The 20,113-nt window shown below is 39.6% G+C and overlaps 1 protein-coding gene across 1 annotated transcript; it reads left to right on the top strand.

The window, feature by feature from the left end:
* Window positions 1–287: 287 nt before the first annotated feature.
* LOC115210335 (cryptochrome-1) lies at window positions 288–19,634 on the top strand. The gene is made up of 2 exons (XM_029778870.2): window positions 288–439; window positions 17,670–19,634. Exon 2 carries the CDS (start codon window positions 17,677–17,679, stop codon window positions 19,306–19,308), a length of 1,632 nt encoding a protein of 543 aa, XP_029634730.1. The 5' UTR covers window positions 288–439; window positions 17,670–17,676; the 3' UTR covers window positions 19,309–19,634.
* Window positions 19,635–20,113: the final 479 nt, after the last annotated feature.

Here is a 20,113-nt window from a genome sequence, read left to right as displayed (position 1 = left end):
TAACATAAAATAAATGAAAGATATAAATATAAATAAAAAACTAACAAAAATGCAATAGTAAAATGTATGAAATAAGTAAAAATAAAATATATAAAGAAACTCAATAAAATAAAATAAAATAAAATTTAAATTTAAATACAATAAAAATAAAATAAATACAATAAATAGAACAGATAAACAACATAAATAAAAGCAATTAGATAAGAAATATACACAAAGGAAAGAAAATAAATAAAAATTCAGTAAAATAAAATAATAAAAATAAAAAAAAATTACAATTAAATCAAAGCGAACCGAAATATGCAAAGGGCAGTGACATACTAAGTAATATAATGAAGTTATCTCCCTTGAATTTATTGTTGTTATTTTTCACCCTCACGTTGCATGACAGATGATCAGGGGAACCTGTCAAGGTAGTAATCTAAATCAGCGTATTACCGTAAGTCATATTATTTCTTTTATACTAATTATCCGTTTTCTTTCTAATATATATATATATGTTTATAAAATACTTACGTTTTGAAGAATTTAAATGTCGTTGTCCAAAATATTATTTACAAACCTCTATGTTTTAATTAGAAAATTATTTTTTAAAACTTACACTTCCTTACATATGTTTTGTTACACTGAGATTTACTTGTTTTAGTAATTGTTTTGGTTTATATAAACCTCTATTATATTCAGAAATCGTGAATCTAGTCTAACTCGTTCGTTTATTAAATATAGTTGAGTTTTTTTCTTTCGCCCGAATAGATTTATTAGTGGTTATCCTTGTTTATCTAAAAGCCGTTTATATATATTTCCCCCCTAGTTATCAACTTTCAAAACATTTGCCATTTTATGATTTAATTGTTTCATTTAAACGATAAAACAGTCATATTGATAACAATGGTTAAGGAAACGATCTTACTCTAACGGCATTACGAATCTTGAAATTTACAAAATATGTATTTGAATCTCTGTTTACGCAAGAAGAGATGGACGATAATGAAGTTTATTAATACCTTGTAGCGTGTGTATGTGTTATATATTTTCCATTACGGAAAGATACACACACACACACACTTGTGTGTGTGTTGTTTAGATCCAAATTAGATATGATGTTATGGTCATAGTTTATTATAATTGTTTAACCCTAAGTTAGCGGTGATCAAACATTCTGACAGTGACTATACATCATTTTAAGAGTTTACGGGATTACATTATATTATGTGTCCTTCCTTTGTTTTTCTTAAGACGGCAGCAGATTTCTTATGAGATCGATTTGGCTGCTGTTTCTAACAGCTCGACCGCCCTCCCTCCGCTTTCCTAGACTTGTTGAATACCTCCAACTCACGTGTTGGACGAATATGTGCGATCCACTGATTCAAGGTTCCAAAATACAGTGTGCATGTGTTTGTTTATATGAAAGAAGGTGTAATAAGTCTATTAGTCCAATGTTTGACGGAGTTTGGGGATTGCTGTACTTCGAAATCCCATACTTCATTGAAGAGGGAAAGAGTAGCTTTTTTTTCCTTTCATCGTTTTTCTTGGAGTGGGGATGCCATCTTTGTTTTCAAATATATAAATATGCAACTTCGTTATGATTTTATTATAAATCCCTCTGTTATATGTACCTAAATCCAAAGATCGATAAAATATCTTTTCCCCTAAATTTCTTTTCTTTACATTTTTGCCCGCCTCTTCTATTCCCATAAGGTGTGAGTGGACACCAAGAGACAATTATTCCTAAATTCCTCCTAGTTCTTTTAAACTACCAAAAAAGTCCCTAATCGTACGTAATTTGACATCTAGATTCCATACGGTTATGATTCCATATATCTCGGTATTCAGGGCCGACACATTTGGTGGTACCGTAAGCATTAGTTAATCCCTAATGGTGCTGTTAATCTCCGTATTTTAGCATTCTGTGATTATTTCTCTTGTTCAAAGAATAAACGCAAGTTACCAAGGATGCATACACGCATATTGTATTTTATATGTATGTGTGAGCGTGCGCTCATGCTGTCATATATACACATATATATGTGCGCGCACATCTCTGGGCGTGTATCGTTTGTCTTTTACTTGCTTCACTAATGTACTGCGACCGTGCTGGGGTATCATCTTGGAGGATTTAGTCGAAGCGATCGCCCCCTTCTAGTGCTTCTTTTATTAAACCTGGCACTTAATCTATTGGCTTCTTTTGTCGAACCGCTAAATTACGGGGACGTAAACAAACCAATGCCAATTATCAAGCGGTAGGACTGAACCCAGGGCCATGTCGTTGGGAAGCAAACTTCTCAACCACATAACCACGCCTGCACTTATTTTGGTATCCCTTCGATATAACTCGACAAAATCAAATCATTTCACTTCGGGTATTTTCCGTGGGTTGTGGAGTATAGATATAACGAAATTATGCCAGCAGTGTTTCATTTTAAACTTGAAGAAAAAAAAAAGCCTTGCATATTTGTTTTTACCTGTTTCATGTGTGGATGTAAAATCCGCAAATTTCCAAGCAGAAAACAGAATCGAACTGTCGTTTGCTTCCACGGAAATGCCCGAAGTGAAATGTTTTGATTTTGTCGAGTTGTATCGAAAGAAAGCCCCTATTTTTAACGGAAACCCTCTGTGAGGATCGAACCCCTGGTTTACAAGGCCAGTATATAAATGAACCGGTCATGGCCCCTGGTTTACAAGGCCAGTATATAAATGAACCGGTATGTTTCATGTAAATATTTTCGGTCCCCAAAGGTATTTTTAGCGTGTCAGTTTACTTGCTACTTTCAGAAAGAATTTCCAATACAAATAACAAAATACACACGCTATGAAAACAAATTTTAGGTTTGCAGATAATCCCCTTGTTTAATGTCCGTGAACTGGTGACTCCGTAAAATGTTATGTTTACTATCACTGATACATTCTCATCCCTTCTGTCTGCCTGTTGCTTTTTCGTTCTCTCTCTCTCTTTCTCCCTCTCTCAAATTACACTTTTTATCACTATTTGTATCTCTGTCTACTCGACTGGCATCTTGTCTGTCCATATCTATCCTGTTTTGCTATCTATTCATCTGTCCGACGATCTATATTTCTGTGTCTCTTTATCCATATGTCTACGTATCTCTCTATCTAATCTATTTATCTACCTACCCACCCACCCTCTCTATAGACTTCCAGCCATCTGCAGCCCTTTTCTTCTTATTATTTTAATTTTTTTTTGCAAACCATTCTAGATCCAAACAGCATGATTGTGAATCAGTAGATAAACCATGGTATTAACCAGTAAATGCTTGTAAATCAATCATTTATTTCTCTTTAGGATTCAGGTTAGAAAATTGGTTTAAGATCCACATTAACCCTTTTGAAACCAGCCTGGTTCTATGATATAAACTTTCTGTTTTAAAGTAATCTTTATTAAAATTTTCTATCAAAATTTCAAGTTAATTTTTTTTCCAAACACCAGCTATTTTACTAAATTCCTCATCTCTCTATATATAAACGGCAGTTTGTCTGTGTGGCTGTCAGGTTGTACCCTCACCCTGACCACGGCTTTCAACCAATTCTGATGAAACTTGACACACACACAAAGCCCAATGTCATAATTCAAAACTAACGCAGCGAAAATTTTGAAAAGTTCCCCCAGTTCTGAAAAAAGTCGATAAATTCGACATGGGGTCGAGAATCTAAGCTTTTTTTATGCAACACGTTTTCTGTCGGGAGACAGCTAGGAACATCGTATACATAGAAGTATTCGAGTGAAGAGAAGACATAGCAATCTACACATGCGCCTTCGTTCCCTAGAGGGAAAGAACTAGATTGGGATTAGTCGTTGCCTACTAGGGGCTCTTACATACCCGGGCAACGCCGGGCTATGCTGCTAGTTATTTTCTAAATTAACTGTAAGAAAGACATTGTATTTCAACAGAAATATGATAACAAAATTGGGTCTTATCAATTTATTAGCTGGGCCTGTGCTGTCAAAAATGACGGCTAATTGTAATATTTACCATATATTTCTTTACTACACACAAGGAGCTAAACACAGAAGGGACAAACATAGGTATTACGTCGATTATATCGACCCCAGTGCGTAACTAGTACTTAATTTATCGACCCCGAAAGGATGAAAGGCAAAGTTGACCTCGGCGGAATTTGAACTCAGAACGTAGCGACAGACGAAAGTACTGAGTATTTCGCCCGGCGTGCTAACGTTTGTGCCAGCTCGCCAATAATTATATATGGATTGTAAATCAAATTAATACACTTGTCAATGTTATCTAGTGGAGATGTGACATTGACCATCGTTTGTTACTGAAAGAACGTTAGTTCACACATACAAACACACACACACACACATTTACCCACACAGAGTTGAAACAATGATTTTTCTTTTCAGCATTGAATGATCATCGCTCTTCCATTGCGCACACACCTCTCTTTTACATACGCGCACACATACTCACACAGAGTTGAAACCCTCCCACTACCAAGTTTGCGATCACCCCTTCCTTTCTCATTCATATGTGACGGAGAAAAACAGAGTATTAACATAGATTATTTCTTAATTATTTCTTAACTCTTAAAGAGGAAGAATTCTAAACTTTCTGATCTGGTTTTGTTGTCAATGTTATATAGTGGAGGCGCAATGGCCCAGTGGTAAGGGCAGCGGACTCACGGTTGTAGGATCGCGGTTTCGATTCCTAGACTGGGCGTTGTGAGTGTTTATTGAGCGAAAGCACCTAAAGCTCCACGAAGCTCCGGCAGGATGTGGTGGCGAACCCTGCTGTACTCTTTCACCACAACTTTCTCTCACTCTTTCTTTCAGTTTCTGCTGTACCTGTATTTGAAAGGGCCAGCCTTGTCACACTCTGTGTCACGCTGAATCTCCCCGAGAACTACGTTAAGGGTACGCGTGTCTGTGGAATGCTCAGCTACTTGCACGTTAATTTCTCGTTCCGTTGATCGGATCAACTGGAACCTTCGTCGTCGTAACTGACGGAGTACCAACACCTTGGAGACCTGCTGCGGATGGTGGGTACGGACCGACTCGAGAGCTGCGATTCGTTACGGACCCGGATTTTCCAGGGCCGCCGAGAGCGCACCGGACGCCGCCCGAGACGCGGCGCTCTACAGGTACCATATCCGTATCTCCGGACGAGCCGATTCCACGGACGCGGTCCTTTACGAAGAAGAGAGAACTCTTCCCGGGGCTCCCGGCAACGTCTCCGGGCTCGCTTGCGTTGCCGCTGCTTCGCCCGGCCGCCAGCTTCGACGACGGACGCGCTGCTAGGAAGAGCACGCCGCGTTCCCGCCGACGGACGGGCACTCTCCGAGTTCGGGTTCGGGAATATTAACCCGATTCCCTTTCGATGCGAGGCCGGCCGCGTAACCTGATATCGAACCGCGCGAGAGCAGTTCTTTTCTTTCTAAACGACGGATCCGGCGCCTTTCGTGGAAGCTTTCGCCCGCTTCTTAGGACCGACTGACCCGTGCCCGACCGCCGTTGGCACGGAACCCTTCTCCACTTCGGTCTTCGAAGGTCTCGTTCGAATATTTGCTACTACCACCGAGATCTGCACCCGCGGTCGGCTTCACCCGGGCTCGCGCCCGCGGCTTCCATGCACGCCGCGGCGCCCTCCTACTCGACCGGGCATCGGAAAGTCGCCTCGCCGGCGATCGCGCAACCTGTCGCCCGGCCGGTCCGGCATCGGTCGCTCGCTCCAGCGCCATCCATTTTCGGGGCCGGTCGATTCGGCAGGTAAGTTGTTACACACTCCTGAGCGGATTCCGACTTCCGTGGCCACCGTCCTGCTGTCTATATCGACCGACACCCTTTCGGGGATCTAATGGGCGAAGCGTAGGGCACCTTAGCCGGACGTTCGGTTCATCCCACATCACCAGTTCTGCTTACCAAAAGTGGCCCACTTGGCACCGTGCATTCGTCGTCGCATAACGGCGGCCGCCTCCGATCGGGAGAGGAGCGGCCCGTTTCGCCCGTTCCGAGTTCGAGAGTAGATCGGGGCCTCCAGTCGTTCGCTTTACCGGACGGAATTGTGTGTCGTTCTCCCGCTGGCGCCAGCTATCCTGAGGGAAACTTCGGAGGGAACCAGCTACTAGACGGCTCGATTGGTCTTTCGCCCCTACACCCGGTTCCGACGATCGATTTGCACGTCAGAGGCGCTTCGGACTTCCACCAGAGTTTCCTCTGGCTTCGTCCCGACCGGGCGTGGATCGCCATCTTTCGGGTCCCCGGCCGCCTGCTACACCTGAGTCGGAGCGGGTACGCCGGAGGACGCGAACGTCGCGGCGAACGCGCGGACCCAACCCGGGAACGATGCTTCGAAGCGCCGTCCCGCAGAAGCGAGACGGCGACGTCGTGTCACGTTCTCGCTTTCGCTGTGCCGTCGGAGTTCGCGAAGTGAAAGGCTCCAACGACTCGCAGTTGACTGGGACTCCTCGGTCCGTGTTTCAAGACGGGTCGGGTAGGTTGCCGATGCTCGTCGCTGACCGGCGGCAGCGGGCGGCTTTTCGGGCGGAAGGTGTCCCGCGACCGCAACGCGCGTCGCCCCCTTGCGAGGGTTTCCGCGCAGTCGCGGCGCGCGGGCGGCCGCGTCGCTCGCGACCTCCGGAAAGAGGCCGCGCGCGACTTGCTGCGTCGTTCGTGCTAAGGGCGAGGTGCGTTTGCCCGTCTCCGTCGGTTAGCCGTGCCTGCGCTTTATGTGGAGCGACGGGCCCGGTCGAGAAGAGCGCGTGGATCCCACCGACCGCTGCTTGCGCGGCAGCGACGGGGCTCTCGTCTGCGACCTGCGGACGCCGCGCGCCTACCGGCCCGACGGGAAACGGGTCGCGACGACGGATCGGAGGGGAAGTGCATCCGATGCCGGCGCCCCTGGAATCGAACGTCGACGACGACGGCGCCTCGGCGTGAAGCAGCGGACTGAGTCCCCTCGCGATCGCGGTGAGCGGTCCTACCCGTTTACCTCTGGGCGGTTTCAGGGTCTCTTGAACTCTCTCTCCAAAGTTCTTTTCAACTTTCCCTCGCGGTACTTGTCGGCTATCGGACTCGTCCCCGTATTTAGCCTTGGATGGAGCTTACCACCCGCTTTGGGCTGCGTTCCCAAGCAACCCGACTCTCGGGCCGATGAACACCGCCGATGAACACCGCCGATCGCCGCCGGCTCCGAATGGGCCTGGCACCCGCTCTGGGCAGCCCCGATCGAGGGGACTCCGAACCTAGCCGGGCGAAACGATCGACCGTGTACGACCCTTGCGCCACAGCTCTCGACGACCGAGTAGAATAGCCCAGAAGTATCATTAGAGATTGTATTAGTAGCATCTTAATTGCTGTTCCCTTGATAATATGTGATGTGATTTAGTCTTTATATTGTTGAATGAGATGAGTTTGTCTGTCAAGTCCTTATTTGTGGATTCAGTGTGTTCAAGGTGAAGTGTTTAGGATAAGAAATATTAAGGAGTAAAGTGTTAAGATATGGATAGAAGTGTCTTTTGCAGAGGCGTGGTAGCAAGGTCTTTAACGTACAGAAGCAAGTGTGTGGGAAATGTTGCTAAATGGATCAGAGTAATGAGAAATATATAAAGATAATAGGTGGGAAAATTAGCTACAAGGTTATCAAGCCAAACAGGTTTTGACACTTAGCTAATGTTAAGTGATTTTGCTCAAAGACTGACAGACCATATAAATGTGCATTTACATGCATATGCTTATATACACATGCATGCATATATGTATGCATATGTACATATATCATCATTTTTCTAGCTGTTGCTAGGATAGTTTTTCACCTCCCTTTGATACATATATATATAATTTATATTAATGTTTTTTTAATAACTACTTGTATTCTTATCTCAAATGTATTGAATTTTATACTGTATATATATATATATATATATATTTATATATATGTGTGTGTGTGTTATTATGGTTGTAGTTTTGATAATTAAATAAGACAACATTCTAATATCCTAAAGCTGATAAACCAACTAATGTGTTTCTTCATTTACTTATTTGTAATTATATATATATATATATATATATATATATATATATATATATATATATTTATAATAAGAGTAGATCGTATACGAGTGGGTATATATTTGTAAAAAAGAAGTTTGAAAATGCCACTATATTAGATAAATTTTAATTTTACATGTTTCGGTTCTATATTAGATAAATTTTAATTTTACATGTTTCGGTTCTATATTAGATAAATTTTAATTTTACATGTTTCGGTTCTATATTAGATAAATTTTAATTTTACATGTTTCGGTTCTATATTAGATAAATTTTAATTTTACATGTTTCGGTTCTATATTAGATAAATTTTAATTTTACATGTTTCGGTTCTATATTAGATAAATTTTAATTTTACATGTTTTGGTTCTATATTAGATAAATTTTAATTTTACATGTTTCGGTTCTATATTAGATAAATTTTAATTTTACATGTTTCGGTTCTATATTAGATAAATTTTAATTTTACATGTTTTGGTTCTATATTAGATAAATTTTAATTTTACATGTTTCGGTTCTATATTAGATAAATTTTAATTTTACATGTTTCGGTTATATATATATATATATATATATATATATATATATATAATATATATATATATATATATATATATATACCGGAGTAAACACATAAATGTGAAACAAGGTGGAAAAAAGAGTACTCAAATACCAGTGGTAGAGTAATATGCTTTATTTAAAGCAGCAGAAAATTCAAATTCAAATTTTCTGCTGCTTTAAATAAAGTATATATATATATAGATATATATAGCTGTCTGGATGTTTTGCGTTCTTGTCCCATTTTTTGTATTCCTATATATATATATGTATGTATGTATATGTATTATCATCATCGTTTAATGTCTGCCTTCCTTGCTGGCATGGATGGAACAGTTTGACAGCAGCCAGTCAGGCATAAACCTGCAGAAGACTTTTGCGATTGTTTTGGCAGGATTTTTTCAACTGGATGCTCTTCCTAACATCAACCACCCAACAGAGTGGACTTAATGCTTTTTATGTGGCACAAGCACAGGCAAGATTTTTACAGTTGGATGCCCTTCCAAATGCCAACCACTTTACAGTGTGGACTGGATACTTTTTAAGTGGCACCTGCACTGACAGTGTCACCAAGTAACCTGCAAGACAAAGCTCTTTTGAGAGAGGAGTGGGGCATTGGAGGTGGTGATATTGTGCCAGATGATGAAAGGTTATAGTGAGACAGAGAGACAGAAACAGGTGTCTTGCTGTAGAAGAGGTACAAGGTTACCTGGCCAGTGAGAGAGAGAGAAGGAATGAGGACAGAAACAGGTGCACTGCCACAAAGGAGATACATGGTTACCCAATTTGAGGGAAGTGCAGGAGAAGGAGAGAGAGAGTGAGTGAGAGACATCGGGATAGAGATGGTGGCAAAGTGCCAGGCATAATCACAAAGGACAGAGATCAGGATATAAATGATATGGTTGAGTAAAACCAGAGAGAGATATAGATGGTAGCAAGTGCCAGGGCATACCCTCGAGATTTGAAGGTCATAATATAAGTAGCAAGATATTGCCAAAGAAGTATGATTAGAGAGTGGGGAGGGGAAGTGAGTGGTGAAAATCTGGGTATATAGAGTGGGGGTGGGGCTACTGGGTAGCAATGATACAGAGAAACAGGGCCCGTGCGGACAGGATTGGGGAGTGAGAGGTAGACATAGTGCATGAAGGAGGAGATGTGACGAAGAGATATAGATTGGTTTGTTGGGGAACAGTGCATGAAAAATTTTTTTGTTATGTGTGGGTGGAACATAGGTCAGGGGCTAGCGGATAGCAATGATACAATGAGACAGGGCCAAGTGGACTGGATTGGGGAGTGGGAGGTAAGCATAATGCATGAAGTGGAAATGTGAGGAAGAGAAGAGATATGGGGATGTAGTTTGGTTTGGTGTGGTAGGGTGTGTGAGAAGTTTTCTTGTTATGTGTGGATGGGACACACAGCGTTTCTAGAACTCAGTTTCACTGATGTGGGTGGGTCTTCTCAAGAACCTCATATCACCAAACATCTTGGTCCATTGTTATTTCCTCCATGAAGCCCAACATCCTGAGATCAGTCCTTACCACTTCATCCCATGTCTTCGTTGGTCTCCCTCTTCTGTGGCTATCATCCACTTTCAGTGATCAGTACTTCTTTATACAGCTGTCCTCATTCAAATGCATCATATGTCCAAACCAACATAGTCCTCTCTCTTGCATGCTGCATTTGAATCTTCTTATGCCCAACTTTTCTCTCAATATATTAGCCCTTTGTCATACATGTGCACTGATGTTGCACATCCAACAGAGCATACTGCCTTCATTTCTCTCCAGTCTACACATGTCTTTTGGATTCAGAGCCTATGGAGTATAGCCATTTGCACACAAGCATCATACAGTCTACCTTTCACTCTGCGAGAGAGAGTCCTTTTGTTGCCAACAGAGGTAATAGATCTCTGAACTTCCTCCACCCTATTCTTATTCTAGAAACAATACTTTCAGAGTATCCTCCACCATTGCTAATAAGCACAACACATCCATAAAAGATTTTATCTTGGATGTAAAGACCTGTTTCACATGATTACTGGTCATCTTACTTCAACCTGTCACTAGATACTAATCAGGGAGACTCAGAGAGTGGTACTCGTGTTGTATAAGTGCTTATCTCTATAATCCAATGATGTACAGATGTCTCTTTATGGTGTACTCATTCATCATTCTTTCTACTTGCCAAAATACTTCTTGGATCCCTAGCTCCAGCCTCAGCTGTGAACTTGGAACCTAACGGGTGGCCAATTATAGCACGTACACAGTGTACCTATTCATTTAGATCACCAGTGAACTAAATCCTTCATATTCTTTTCTCTCTCTCTCTCTCTCTCTCTCTATATATATATATATATACACACACACACATATATATATGTATGTTTGTGTATATATGGTGATTATCCAATCTTCAGAGATGATTCCCATCTCTTTCTGCATCCTCTTGTCAATAGCATTTCTGACATTCCATCCATGACCTCTCAGACAAAGATTTAGCCCTGTTGCAGATCTGCATGGTTTGGAGTATAGGTGACAGACAGAAATTGTAGCTTGCTGCATCTTTATAACTGGTTAGGTCTTCACACTTCACTTTTCCGTTGCCATAACACTTCCAGTAAATGGAATAACATATGAGGTCAACATAAAGAGACATCTGTACATCATTGGATTATAGAGATAAGCACTTGTACAACATGAATACCACTCTCTAAGTTTCCTTGATTAGTATCTAGTGACAGGCTGAAATCAGATGATCAGTAATCATGTGAAACAGGTTTTTATCTATTTATTTATCTATCTACACACACACATCGCCATATTTCATTCTATAACAGCTACCTCTGAAGAACGCAGGGTTACATAATTAGACTGTTACCTAACGCTCAATTGAACTCCTAGTGCGAAACCAATTGGTAAGATCAGCCATAATGGATAAATAATACCGTACACTTCAATTAATATATATATATATATATGCAGGAATGGCTGTGTGGTAAGTAGCTTGTTTACCAACCACATGGTTCTGGGTTCAGTCCCACTGTGTGGCACCTTGGGCAGGTGTTTTCTACTATAGCCTCAGGCTGACCAAAGCCTTGTGAGTGGATTTGGTAGACAGAAACTGAAAGAAGCCTGTCATATATATGTATATATGTATGCGTGTTTGTGTGTCTGTGTTTGTCCCCTAGCATTGCTTGACAACCGATGCTGGTGTGTTTACGTCCCCGTCACTTAGCAGTTCGACAAAGGAGACCAATAGAATAAGTACTGGGCTTACAAAAGAATAAGTCCCAGGGTCGAGTTGCTCGATTAAAGGTGGTGCTCCAGCATGGCCGCAGTCAAATGACTAAAACAAATAAAAGAGAGTAAAGAGTAATATAAATATATATATATATATATACATAAAAGTATGATATTGCAAACAGGGAAAATAGAACTCAAAATATGAGTATATGAATATTTTTATTAATATTTAGCAGAAGCAACAGAGTGACCCGAGGTCTGAGAGTTTTGTGCATTGAAACTCTTGGCCCTTGAGTCACTCTGTTGCTACTGCGCATATATATATATATTGTGTGTGTGTGTGTGTGAGAGAATGCGTGTGTGCATGTATGTGTGTGTGTGAGAGTGAGTGTGTGCGTGCATGTATGCGTGTGTGAGAGAGAGTGTGTGTGTGTGAGAGAGAGTGTGTGAGAGAGAGTGTGTGTGTGCGAGAGAGAGTGTGTGCGTGCATGCATGTGTGTGTGAGAGAGAGAGAGAGCGTGTGTTTGTATGAGAGAGTGAGTGTGTGCATGCATGTGTGTATGTGTGTCTTATTTACACATTTTGCCCTTAGCTACTTTCAGAGCTGAATTCCTTTTCATCCCTTCTTACATTTTTGGGTGCTTGTTTAAAGGAATCTTCCCGAAATTTCTGTGTTTCCCCCATCTCTAACTCATATTTATTTATAGATTTTCTACATTTTGAATATTGTTGTAATTCCCTGCATTTTAACTCCAACCTGACCTCTGTTGACATCTTCCTAATGTTTTGACAATCACCTTTTCAAACCAACAAAGAAATTGCTGTTATTTGACTTGCTACAAATACCAGCCAAATCTCCCACAAATCATACAATAGTCCCAGACAAATAATAGTCTGGGACAAATAACAGTCCCAGACAAATAATTTAGTCTTTGACACAATATGTTTGGAAGGAAGAGTGAGTGAGTGAGTGAGCGAGCGGGCAAGTTCTTTCTTTCCTTTTTTTTTCTTCCTTCCTTCCTTTCTTTCTTTCTTTCAACAATGAGTGATTTAGCCAATATGAATAGTTTTTTACTGGATTCTCATCAGGGACATCTGCATCTATTTTACCAATCTCAGAGAAACAAACAGCCAATACAATATGCATGTATATATTTGCATGTGATAACAAATATCAAAGAATGGAGTTAGCAAATCATTTTCATGCATAGCTTACAATCATTTCATCCTTATGTAGTGTAGCTTTTCTTGCATCATGTTGTAACCATGTCAGCAACTATTAATTAATTTCCATGTGCTGCGTAGGACTTCTTTTCAATTTTCAGATATCAGATATCTGTAGAAGTGCTTCATGTAATAAACACAAGATATAGCACTTCACTTGATATATATATATATATATATATCATCATCATCATCATTGTTTAACGTCCACTTTCCATGCTAGCATGGGTTGGACAGTTTGACTGAGGACTGGCAAATCAGATGGCTGCACCAGGCTCCAATCTAATCTGGCAGAGTTTCTACAGCTGGATGCTCTTCCTAACGCCAACCACTCCGAGAGTGTAGTGGCACGAGGGCCAGTCAGGCAGTGCTGGGAATGGCCATGCTCAAATGGTGTTTATTACATGCCACCTGCATAGAAGCCAGTCCAGTGGCACTGGCAACGACCTCACTTGAATGTTTTTCCATGTGCCAGTAAGGCGACGCTGGTAACGATCACGCTCGGATGGTGCTTTTTACTTGCTTTATCTTTTACTTGCTGCAGTCATTTGACTGTGAACATGCTAGGACGTAATATATATTTATATATGCTTGTGTGTGTGCATATATATATATATATATATATTTACAATATATTTATTGAAGAAATATCTCTTAACTTATCAATTATATATCAAAATCAAATGGAAATTGTAGTTGTGATCCCCGTGCTGGCAGCATGTAAAAAGCACCATCCAAATGTAGCCAATGCCAGCACCACCTTGACTGGCTTCCATGCCGGTGGCACGTAAGAAGCACCATCCGATCATGGTCAATGCCAGCCCCCTCTGGCCCCTGTGCTGGTGGCATGTAAATAAGTACCCACTACACTCTCGGAGTGGTTGGCATTAGGAAGGGCATCCAGCTGTAGAAACACTGCTAGATCAGATTGGAGCCTGGTGCAGCTTCCTGGCTTCCCAGACCCCAGTCAAACCGTCCAACCCATGCCAGCATGGAAAACAGACGTTAAATGATGATGATGACATGATGATATATATATCGCCATGTTGATTCGCTAGCTTCTGCGCGCATTTTTTTTCTCTCCGTGTTTCTTTTCTGTGTATCTTTCTGTTGAAGAGCGTAGGCTCAAAACGTAAAAGACTTGTTTTATTTATATTCCTGAGCGCCATACTAATACAATTGTTTGTTTGTATTCCACCTGCCTTCGTCTTTTGTTTATTTTCATAAAGCTTCCCGTTATATATATATATATATATATATATATATATATAAATAGTACAAGCACTTAAGGAACCTTTTGAGGCTAACCTTCTACAGAAAGACTATATATAAGAAAACAACATGTGATTTAATGCAGGGAAATTCTAAGCCTTCTGTAACCAGCTGTCTTCTGCTTACATGCAACAACGATTCTCTGGAGCAAAAGGAGTGGCAAACCCACAGTCTAGTACAGTGTGTGATCTGGGGATTGATATGAGAAACAACACCTTGGTGTATGTGCATATCACCAAGATGATGGCAATGTGCAGGCAAATGGCTGGCTGGATTCTGAGAATTTTCAGAACAAGGGGCCAGGAAACTATGTGTATATATCATCATCATCATCTTTTAATGTCCATTTTCCATGCTGGCATGGGTTGGACAGTCTGACCAGAACTGGCAAGCAGGAGAGCTGCATCAGGTTCTGATCTTATTTGGTTGGTTTCTATTGCTGGATGCCCTGCCTAATGCCAACCATTTTACTGGGTGCTTTTAATGTGGCACTGGCATGAATGCTTTTTATGTGCCACCAGCATAGGGCTCTTGCAGGCCAGTCCTTTTATTAGGGGGTGTGGCATTAGTATTTCTGCTGTGGAATACGGGTTCTCTTAAGTACAGCAAGGCAACAGGTATCTCAGTCCTTTGATATCTCCTCTGCAAGGAGAATAATGTTCACAATGCATCTTTTACGATATTCTTCTAACCACTTTTACTCTTTACTCTTTATTCTTCTAACTAATTTTAGTCTTTATTCTTCTATTTTATTCCTTATAAACTGTGAGTTCTATTCTTTGTAAACTGTAAATCTTCTGGAGAAGTACTTGCATGGCAAGTGACCTGATCTTAGATCATGTGCTGATGCTGCAATTGTAAATTTTCCCCGTCTAAAATATTCATACCTTGTCCCTGATGATGGCGAACCATTTACACACTGGGGTCGATGTAATCGACTTAATCCCTTTGTCTGTCCTTGTTTGTCCCCTCTGTGTGTAGCCCCTTGTGGGCAGTAAAGAAATAAGAAATTGAAAGAAGTCTGTTGTGTGTGTGTGTATGTGTGTCCATTACTGCTAGGCAACCAGTGTTGGTGTGTTTACAGCTCCATAACTTAGCAGTCCAGCAAAAGAGACTGGTAGAATAAATACCAAGCTTAAAAACAAAACAAAAAACAAACAAGTACTAGGGTTGAATCATTCGGCTAAAAATTCTTCAAGGTGGTACCCCAGCATGGCCGCAGTCTAATAACTGAAACAAAAAAAAAAGATAAAACTCTACTGTCTTTCGCCTCTGGTCTCAAATGGGTTTGCCGTGTCAATTACAATACATAGTTTCTTCTTATCTGTTGTCATTTTTGTTGTTGATGGTAATGGTAGCTTTAATATTTATCTTTTTCTTTACATTTCTGCTGCGAATAGGCACAATAAATGCAGAATTTTGTTTCACCATTCTATGAAAGAAATAACCTGGAGGATCGTAAAATCGTCTACAATTGTTTAAATGATGTTGTTTCGTTGATCACATGTAATTTTAGTAATATACTAGCAATATCGCCCGGCGTTGCATGGGTTTGTTTCGACCTTTTAGAATTGGAATTTTTGAAAAGTAAAGAAGTTGCATTATGTAGCTTGTTATTGAACATTAAATGAACATTTTTCTGGTTGAAATACACCGAAAAATGTTGACACAGCAGTCAAAAAATCGTAAAAAATAGGGATTTTCATAGAAAAAAAGCACCTTTTTGATGTAAATAATTTTTGGTGTTAACTTGGTCCGATTTGAATTTTTTCTTCTACGGAAGGAAGAGCAAGCCTTCTTCTATCGCCGCAGGGTCTCGGAGGAGATGGTGTTAGTTGAAGGCTACCAAACCTGCCATACACAGACAACTTCAGCTTTATAAGGAGAGAGATTAAAACGCTAATGAGAAATTCCCCCCGTGGTGTAAACAATCTGTCATGGTGTAGAAAGGGGATGATATAATGTGTGTGAGAGAGAGAGAGAGGGGGAGGGAGATGGGAAAGAGAGGGAGGGAGATCCACAGGACACTACCAGCACATACACGCTCACATATCTGTTTATCTATCTTCTGGCTTCTATTAAAGGGCTAAGGGGATGATAAAAGTAAGTGTGCAATATATGTGTGTAAGGGGGAGAGAGGGATTCAAATGAAACCTGCTGGTACATATAAACACTCTCGCATCACTTATTTTACTATCTTCTGTTATATTAGTGTTAAAAGGTGATAAAAGCACGTCTGTGAGAGAGAGAGAGACTCAAATAAATGCCACTAGCATATACTCACACTCACATGAATGTTATTGATGCACATACACACATGCAGACAACATTTGTTTACCCTTTCGTTACTGTATTTATTTTGAGATGCTCTGTTTTTTTTTTCAATTACTTTAAATATAACAAAGAATTTAGTAAAATAACTTAACTATCATTCAGCTAGTGTTAGGAGCATTAATTGGGACTAAGGTTTAGTGGAAGATTTTAATTCAAAACTTATGAAAACAAGACGTTTATATTACAAAGCCAGAGCCTGTTTCAGTCGGGTTGGTAATGAAATGATTAAATTAATCATTTGTTAACCGTTTTGTTACCATATTTCTGTTGAGATGCTATGTTTCTTTCAATTGCTTAAATATAACAAAGAATTTAGTAAAATAACTTAACTATCATTCAGCTAGTGTTAGGAGCATTAATTGGGACTAAGGTTTAGTGGAAGATTTTAATTCAAAACTTATGAAAACAAGACGTTTATATTACAAAGCCAGAGCCTGTTTCAGTCGGGTTGGTAATGAAATGATTAAATTAATCATTTGTTAACCGTTTTGTTACCATATTTCTGTTGAGATGCTCTATGTTTCTTTCAATTGCTTTAAATATAACAAAGAATTTAGTAAAATAACTTAACTATCATTCAGCTAGTGTTAGGAGCATTAATTGGGACTAAGGTTTAGTGGAAGATTTTAATTCAAAACTTATGAAAACAAGACGTTTATATTACAAAGCCAGAGCCTGTTTCAGTCGGGTTGGTAATGAAATGATTAAATTAATCATTTGTTAACCGTTTTGTTACCATATTTCTGTTGAGATGCTCTATGTTTCTTTCAATTGCTTTAAATATAACAAAGAATTTAGTAAAATAACTAAGTTATCATTCAGCTAGTGTTAGGAACATAAATTGTGACTAAGGTTTGGTGGAAGATTTTAATTCAAAACTTATGAAAACAAGACATTTGTATTACAGAGCCAGAGTCAGTTTTAGCCGGGTTGGTAACAAAAGGGTTTATCCATAGAATCAGCTAATTTAATTTTCAACTTGTTTTTATTCAGTATGTTTATTTGCTTTTATATTTCAGATCAATAATGTCAATGAATGACTGCAATGGCGTGATGAAACACGAAAAGAAACAAAAGATAGCTGTTCATTGGTTCAGGCATGGGCAACGTCTTCATGATAATCCTGCTCTTGTGAATGCCCTGAAAGACTGTGACGAATTCTATCCAGTCTTTATCTTTGATGGAGAAGTTGCTGGTACAAAACTGTGTGGTTTTAATAGATGGCGATTTCTATTAGAAAATCTGAAAGATCTGGACGAATCATTTGCTGAATATGGTGGAAGGCTCTATACTTTCCAAGGCGACCCTATTGATGTTTTTAAGAATCTTCAGAAAGAATGGGGTATTACTCATATCACAGCTGAAATCGATCCTGAACCAATATGGCTGGAAAGGGATGATGCTGTGAAAAAATTTTGTCAGAAATCAGGTATCGAGTGTGATTTTTTCACTTCTCATACTCTGTGGGATCCACAACTTTTACTGAAAAAGAATGGAGGGACACCTCCATTGACCTTTGAATTATTTCAGCTTGTTACTTCTTCTCTTGGACCACCCCTTCGCCCACTTGATACACCAAATTTTGAAGGAGTTAAAATGCCACTACCAGAAAACCACGATAAATTTGCTGTACCAACATTAAAATCACTTGGTATTCATCCTGAGTTTGAAGAACAGAAAAGCCCCATCAACGTTTTTATTGGTGGTGAAAAACGTGCTCTTGTACTACTTAAAGCACGTTTAGAGAAAGAAGCCCAAAGTTTCCGCCACGGTCAATGCTTACCAAACCATCAAGAGCAACCGGAACTGCTGGCCAGAGCTGTCAGTTTAAGTCCTTATCTCCGCTTTGGCTGCGTATCAATCCGTAAAACTTATTGGGATATATGTGATACTTATAAAAAGATCAAGAATGTCGAGGCTCCAAATGAGATTGTTTGCCAACTTTATTGGAGAGAGTATTTCTATATTATGTCTATTGATAACATCAATTTTGATAAAATTGAGAACAACCCTTATTGTCTGAAAATCAACTGGCAATATAATGAGGAGTTTTTGAAGAAATGGGAAATGGGACAAACTGGTTACCCATGGATTGATGCAATCATGAATCAGTTACGCTTTGAAGGCTGGAATCACCATGTTGGTCGTCATGCAGTGTCTTGTTTCTTGACAAGAGGTGATCTTTGGGTGAGTTGGGAAGATGGTTTGAAAACTTTTCTGAAATACCAGTTGGATGCAGATTGGTCAGTTTGTGCTGGAAATTGGATGTGGGTGTCCAGTTCAGCTTTTGAGAAAGCTCTTCAGTGTCCTACCTGCTACTCTCCTGTTATGTATGGTATGCGGATGGACAGAAATGGAGATTTTGTGAAAACCTACGTTCCCGTCTTAAAAGACATGCCACTTAAATACTTATTCTGTCCCTGGAAAGCACCTTTGGAAATTCAAGAGAAAGCTAATTGTATTATTGGCAAAGATTACCCTGAACCAATCGTCATGCATCGTGATGCTTCCAAACAAAACATGGCCAAGATGTATAAAGTAAAAGAACATTTGTTACACCAAGACGTACCTCATTGTGGTCCAACCAATGAAACAGAAGTTTGGAAATTTGCCTGGCTCCCACCAATTGAACACCACGACCTGGCCCACAATATTTAGTCATATTTTTGTAACAACTTCAAGTAATTTTATTAAGCTGTGTTATTACTGTTAGTTTCTCGATTATAATCTGTAGTAAAATAACCATTAGTGGCCTAGACAGCACTAACAGATTTGTCATAATGAAAGTAACTATGCACTTACTCTTTTCCAAAACAATTTATTTTCTTGTTGACTGGTTAAATACAAGGCGCTTGCATTATTTGTTCAGTATTCTAGTTATAATCATCTTGTGTATATTATTGGGGAAAAATAAAAAAAAAAAAACCCCATTTCACTCTCTGATGAAGGGCTTTACTTGAAACAATGTTCTCATGTTACCACAACATATGAATTTAATTCTATTATGTTGACCTAAGATTTATATCTTAGACATTTGTTATGTATTGTAAAATATTGTAAAGTGCTTATTGAGAGAAAGCATTGGCAGAAAGAATTTGTAATTGCCTCTTGTCACTAGTTTAAGATTTCTTAACATGAAAGGTTTTGAGACAGAATGCACAGTAACAACCCGTGTCAATTTAATTTTTATCCTCCATAAAATTTCTTTCATTAGATTGTGACTCACAGGTTTCAGACAATAATTTAAATATTTTCCCCCATTCTCATCAGTTCAAGGTTGCTATTTGTAATTTAGTTGTTGGATAATTTTATTTGTTGTTTCCCATATGATTTTTACAAAAGACATGATCTGTGTCATACAGTGCAAAAAAAAAATAATAATAAAAATAAAATAAAAAATAAAACACAAATAGTTATTTAGCTGCACAATGCTTTCACATTCTTTTATTTCATTTCCTCATTC

This window comes from Octopus sinensis, linkage group LG4, assembly GCF_006345805.1.
Source record: "Octopus sinensis linkage group LG4, ASM634580v1, whole genome shotgun sequence".
Classification (NCBI taxonomy): domain Eukaryota; kingdom Metazoa; phylum Mollusca; class Cephalopoda; order Octopoda; family Octopodidae; genus Octopus; species Octopus sinensis.
Note: the sequence above shows the minus strand (reverse complement) of the source record. Positions and strands in the feature narration are given on the sequence as shown.